This window comes from Gossypium arboreum, chromosome 11 (assembly GCF_025698485.1).
Source record: "Gossypium arboreum isolate Shixiya-1 chromosome 11, ASM2569848v2, whole genome shotgun sequence".
Taxonomy (NCBI): Eukaryota; Viridiplantae; Streptophyta; class Magnoliopsida; order Malvales; family Malvaceae; genus Gossypium; species Gossypium arboreum.
The window spans coordinates 131,768,974-131,775,283 of NC_069080.1; the positions used below are offsets into that span (position 1 = coordinate 131,768,974).

A 6,310-nucleotide genomic window follows, 5' to 3' on the forward strand; every position below is an offset into this window, starting at 1 on the left:
ACTAAATAGATAATTGGGTGACTCTTCTTATAGTTTTCCTCAAATCTTATAATATAATATAATATAATAAAGTAATTAATTAATAATTCTTGTAAAATCTTGTAGGTTTGCGCTCAAACTTTAAATATTGAGAAATTTCTCAACATGAGGTTATTATTCAAATCTATTAGAATTTTGGCTTAGGTCATCATATATTTTTATAAGCATTTCACTTTCAAAGTTTAAATTTTAGAGTCAATATTGTTATGAGGGGTAATCATAAACCTCGAACATGAATCATAAAAGAAAATATAGAAAGTACTATTGTTGGGGGGTCGACTCCTTCGAAATAAGTCTTTGAACTGTCATTTGTCAGATAGTCGACAATGTCCTTAACAACTAAAAGTATTGTATTCATGGTCGGAGTTTTCTCCTGTACATCATCTGGTTTCTCTTCATCAATGGCAATGTCTAGACCCTACTGAAAAAGGGTATCTAGAACCTCACTTTGCCACATACCAAAATGGCCCGTGCCATCAAAGATCTCCACGGCCAATCTTGCATTTGCAATTGTCGATCTTGTCCACATGGACGATGTTGAAGCTCCTAAACCGACCGTTTTCTCCATAATCTTTCAATATACCTAAGGAAATCTTTTCTGATGTGGAAGATCAGTTTAAACTACAACCACAGAGCATACTATGATTAACCTTCGGCTCTTGATACCACTTGTTGTTCCAATAGGGTCGGAAGCGTGTAATTTATTGTACTAAAAAATCACACAAAGTTCAATTCCCAGGGAAGAGAGGTGGATCACATGGATCTCTTAAATACCAAGTCTTTCCTTAGTCAGAATATCCCTTCTATAGTAATTTAATAGCACAATTAAATACTACTATTATACCCTCAAATATTGAAAGAAAAATAGGACAAAAAGAACACAAGAGTTTTAACGAGGTTCGGTAAATTATACCTACGTCCTCGGGCACTAACACCAGATGATAACTTTACTATCTCCAAAATATTACAAACAAATAGAATTCCTTAAGAATTCTCAAATGGGAGAAGAGAGAAAACTAAGAGAGAAAGATTGGTTGGGATGAATTGAAATGAGAAATGAGAAGGCCTATTTATAGTTGAGGTTCAAGGACCAAACAATAAATAGCCCATTATCTCAAGGACTAAAAAAAAATTATCCCATGCCACTTTTCCAAAGTTGGTGGCTGTCATTATTGATTGTCTCCCATTAATGTTAATGGCAACCATTATTAATTGTCTTCCATTAATGTTAACAAAACGATATGAGAAAAACTACTCTTATCGAATTACGTTCCAAACAATTAGCGATTTGCACAGGAGTTTTGGTTTTGTTTCTTCAACTAGTGGCATTTGTCGGTTTGCTTTCCTCCTGACTTACCACTTTTTTTTAGTTTTGTTGGGATTCTTAGTTTCCAGGTGTTGTTAAATCTTGGTGGCTTATGTGTTGCGTGGCAGCCTCACCGCCAATTTGGCTTATGCGTAATGCTTTTTGTTTTGAAGAAAAGAGCGGGAGCTTAATGATACCATCTTCCTTGTAAAGCTCAGATCCTTGTTTCGGCTTCGAGCTTCATATGTTGATCTTAACCCCCGAGAATCTATTTGGTGGGAGTGTCCTTTGTTCTGATCTCCAATAACCCCTTCAAAGGGTTCGAATAGGTATTTTTTGGTTCCTTCTGCCTTTTAGCTGCCTTAGAGTTAACATTTGAGGGGAACCAAGTCCTGCCGGTTTTGGTCTCCTTTGTGCTAATATTTTCTTTAATAATTAATGGAAAAAAAATTGATATGTTCCTTCTCTTTGATGTGATTTGAGTTTGAATCGCACTTATTATGTTATTGTTAGGATTTTACTTCTTATAATTTAAAAAAAAATTATGTTTAGCTCCTACCTAGAAAAACACTCAATGTAAAAAAGGGCTGACTTGAAAATATTTTAGCATTCTATGGATTTAATTGTTTAGTGAAATTATAACTCTTATACTATTATTATTAGACTTTCATTGAAACTTAACTATTTTATATCTAATATAGAATTTCTTATTCTCATGCTATTATTGGTTGTTTTTAAATAATATATTAAGTTTTGAAACTATATATCCATAGTTATAGTCAACGAAGGGTTTTCTTATCTTCTCAATAATTTTAATTTAAGAATTTGTCAATGAAATTTATATTTTCTTGTCAACTTTCATATATATATATATATATATATACACACACATGTCATACATTTTCTTTAACAATTATATGAAAACAGTATGAAATGATATTTTTATATATAAATTGTTATATTCCTATTCAATTTGGACACATGATGTGAGAAGTGAAAGCACCTATGGACTACTCTCTACATTTTGTTACTTTGCTGGTCATCCAATGATTAGTCACTTGCGTGTCTCGAACCCTCCATAAGGTCAATCATCTTGGGCCATCCACGATTAGTGCGTACACACATATACCCAAGAGGGGATATATGAAGCCTAACAACTTCATACTACTTCACAAAGAGAATGTCAAAGCAAACCCCTACTTGACAACAATCAACACATAACAAAACTGTCACCTGATAGACCACACAAGCAGGCCACCACCCATATTGTCAGTGACATGGCACTGTCGGGCATGGAGACCTTCCCCCAATAAATACCCTAAGGCACGATGATAGCAGGATCTTTTCCCCTTCAACAAACCTAATTAAGCACCTCACCTAGCAACAACAACAATCTATCTCTCCTCTCCTTATTCTCTTATCTCTCTAACTCCCTTACTCCTACTCTCCCCTTAACTAAGGTGAATCAATCTCCTTGTCACCACCACCATATTCTCATTCTCTCCTCCCTTGTTGTATCACAGTGTCAACATCTATATCTATATACAGTTTCATATTTTTTAAAAAAATTCTATGTTCAGCTTCTACCAAAAAAGAAAATCAAAGTAACTAGGGCAGTTTTTGTATGGATCTAATTATTTAGTGAAATTGTAACTCTTATACAATAATTATTGTACTTTGATTGAAAGCTAATTATTTTATATCAAATATAATTTTTCTTGTTCTTACACTATTATTAACTATTGTTCAGACAATAAAGTAATTTTTGATACTGTGGTCAACAAGGGTTTTCTTTCCTTCTCAAATCTTTAATTTAAGAATTACCAATGAAATTTATATATATATTTTGTTAGTTTTCATAACAGACAATCTTATACTTTTTCTTTAATAATTAATGGAAAACAAAAAGAAATAATATTTTTATCTATCTATATCAATATCTATATATAATTTCATGTTATAAAAGTCTATCCTACCCAAAAAACTCAATGTAAATAGGATTAGAACTAAATTATATATATGTAAATTAATAGTAACTTTTTTAAAAAAATCTCTTTTTGGAACTTTTTAGAATTAGAATTAAATTAAAATTTTTGTAAATGTTGAGGGCAAAACTTATTGAATTTTTAGAATTAGAACTAAAATGAAAAATTTTGTAAACATTGAAAGCTAAATTTGTTGATTTTTAAGATTTAGGATCTAATTGATAGAATATATAAACATTGAGTGTTAAATTTTCTATTAGGCCAATAAAAAAGTCCACTTTAGACTTAGGGTGTGTTTGATAAACTAAAATTTAAATGCTGAAAAATTAAGTGCTGAATTTTTACTGCTAAATTTTATAAGTGTTGAATTTATATTAGAAAATTGTTTGGTAGATTAATAAATGTAAGTACGGAATATAATTATATTATTTGATAAAAGAAAATATTAATTTTAACATATTTTTATTTTATTCTTATTAATATAATTTTGATATTATTTTGGATAAAAGATAAATATGGTAATTTAGATATCTCATTTATAAAAAGAATAATTTATTTTAATTTTTAATAAAATAAAATTAACTTTATATTTTCAACACTTTTGTTGAAAATTTTATATCAAGTTAAAAAGTAATATGATTATCAAACACATTTAAAATATTAAATATTGAAAATTTTCAATGATTTATCAAACACACTTTTAGTTAATAAAAACTAACGAAAGAGTAATTAAAATATTTAATTTCAAAAGTTTAATGACTTAATCAAGAAAATTAATAGTTGTGTGACCCAAATAGAACCAAATAGATAATTGGGTGACTCTTCTTATAGTTTTCCTCAAATCTTATAATATAATATAATATAATAAAGTAATTAATTAATAATTCTTGTAAAATCGTGTAGGTTTGCACTCAAACTTTAAATATTGCAAAATTTCTCAACATGAGGTTATTAGTCAAATCTATTAGAATTTTGGCTTACCTCATCATATATTTTTATAAGCATTTCACTCTCAAGGGGAAAATGAAGTTTGAATTTTAGAGTCAATATTATTAAAAGAGGTAACCACGAACCTCGAACATGAACTATAAAAAAATATAAAAAATACTGTTGTTGGGGTCGAATCCTTCAAAAAAAAGTCTTTGAACTGTCGTTTGCTAAACAGTTTACAATGTCCTTAACAACTAAAAATATTATATTCATGGTCAAAGTTTTGTTCTTCAGCCTCTGCAAAGTGCCCCTGCAGACAAACTTGGTATCACTTGAGCCACGTAGCTCAAGTGGTACTGGAACTGATTACCATCAGCAGGCACCCAAAAAACTAAATAAATAAAACTATGTTGTCAAAGTTAGGGACACATGATTAAATGATCCTAGGTTTTTAACAGACATTGTGGCAATACTAATCCGTTGGCGGATTAGGAATATGCCTCTTTATTGATTTTATTATAAATTTCAATATTTTACAATTGGGTTTAGTAGTGGTACAAAGTAACATCGACCTCGAGACTAGCATCTCCAGTCTTGGCGCTAGAAGAACTGGCCCGAAATAGTGCAAACCCTTTGGCCATCCTAAACGCACCTGTCCCTCCCACTATTGCCATTTCACGAATTATGTTGGGGCCAGGAACAAAATCTGTGAGGGGATATCGTGAGAACAAGCTAAAGGAGCTCCCCTTGAACTTGCCAGTGGTAAACGCAAAATCAGCGTAAAAAACCGCAGAGAACTTGGTAGGGTCTTTACTTAATGCTAAGTAGAGCCCTTGGGCATTTCCAACCATCTTGGATGTTCGGTTAGGTCCTAGAGTGAGGGGATCATCCATTGAATACAAGCTTCCGTATGGGGATGGGGAAAAGAATTTCTGGGTGATGTTAGCCTGAGCTATCAGGAATGTAGTAGGATCTTTTCCAACGGGAATATCGTGGAAGAAGAAGCGAAGTCGGGTCATTTTTTCCACCCGAGGACCTGCCTTGATAGTTTTGGAGTAGTATTGGCCATATACCGGTGCTACAGCGAGGCAAAATATCATTGCCCATGCAAATATCATCCGTTTTTCCATTTTTCTTCCAAATGTTTACCTCAATAATATTTGGTTTCGACACTTGAAAGTAAAGGAAAAGGAATTGGTTTTGTGCTTCTTACTGCACACAGTAGGGGCTTAAATAGAATTTGTGTTGGATTTTAAAATTGCTTCTTCTCTTTTTTAATAAAATAGTTGTGTGAAAGCTGGAAATTCTTGTGCCTTATTTTATTTTTGCAAATCATATGGATGAAATTGTGAAGAAGAGTGTAAGTGTGATTGGAGGATTGAAGTTTTATTCAATGAGACTTCACTTACAAGTTGAAAGGCCGGCACTCAAGCTTTAAATATAGAGAAATATCCCAACACGAGGCTATTATTCAAATCTACTTAAGAGTCTCAAGACATTGGAGAATTTAGGTTTAGCTCCAATAATAGAAATTTCATCATTTATATAATGAATAAAATATTTTTAAAAAAGGTAAACTGTCAAAATAGTCACTTTTGTTTATCTCAGGTTACATTTTAGTCACTTATGTTTGGAATATTATGTTTTAGTCACTTACGTTATCGCGTTATAATATTTTAGTCACTGAGCCGTTAATTGCTATTAACGGTGTAATGGTAATTGCTAACGTCGCACATTAAGTCATCATTTCAAACAAAAATTTTAGGTTAATTTATTCAACCGGTCCTAATATTTTTCATTTTGAGCAATATAATCTTTTTTTCTTTTATGTTTTTTTAACTTTCCCTTTTTTTTCTCTATTTTTCATTCTCTTCTGTTTCTCCTTCTATTTTCCTCCCTTCTTCATTTTTTTTAACGTAGTTTTTCTACGTTTTCCATTTTATAAAACTAATCCCTATATTTTTATTTTTTTTGAACAATTTAATTTTTTCGAGTGAGGTGAGCTTGTGGACTAGTTTTAACAAATAGAAAATATAGAAAATTTACGTTG

At 31.3% G+C, this 6,310-nt stretch overlaps 1 protein-coding gene across 1 annotated transcript; it reads right to left on the bottom strand.

Moving 5' to 3' along the window:
• Positions 1-4,805: 4,805 nt before the first annotated feature.
• Positions 4,806-5,390, bottom strand: LOC108473208 (dirigent protein 15-like). The gene has a single exon (XM_017774743.2). The coding sequence runs from the start codon at positions 5,388-5,390 to the stop codon at positions 4,806-4,808; it is 585 nt and encodes a 194-aa protein (XP_017630232.1).
• Between the last annotated feature and the right edge of the window lie 920 nt (positions 5,391-6,310).

What these genes read in the sequence shown, in the direction of transcription:
- LOC108473208 (XM_017774743.2), bottom strand. Translation starts at nt 5,390, where the DNA reads ATGGAAAAACGGATGATATTTGCATGGGCAATGATATTTTGCCTCGCT.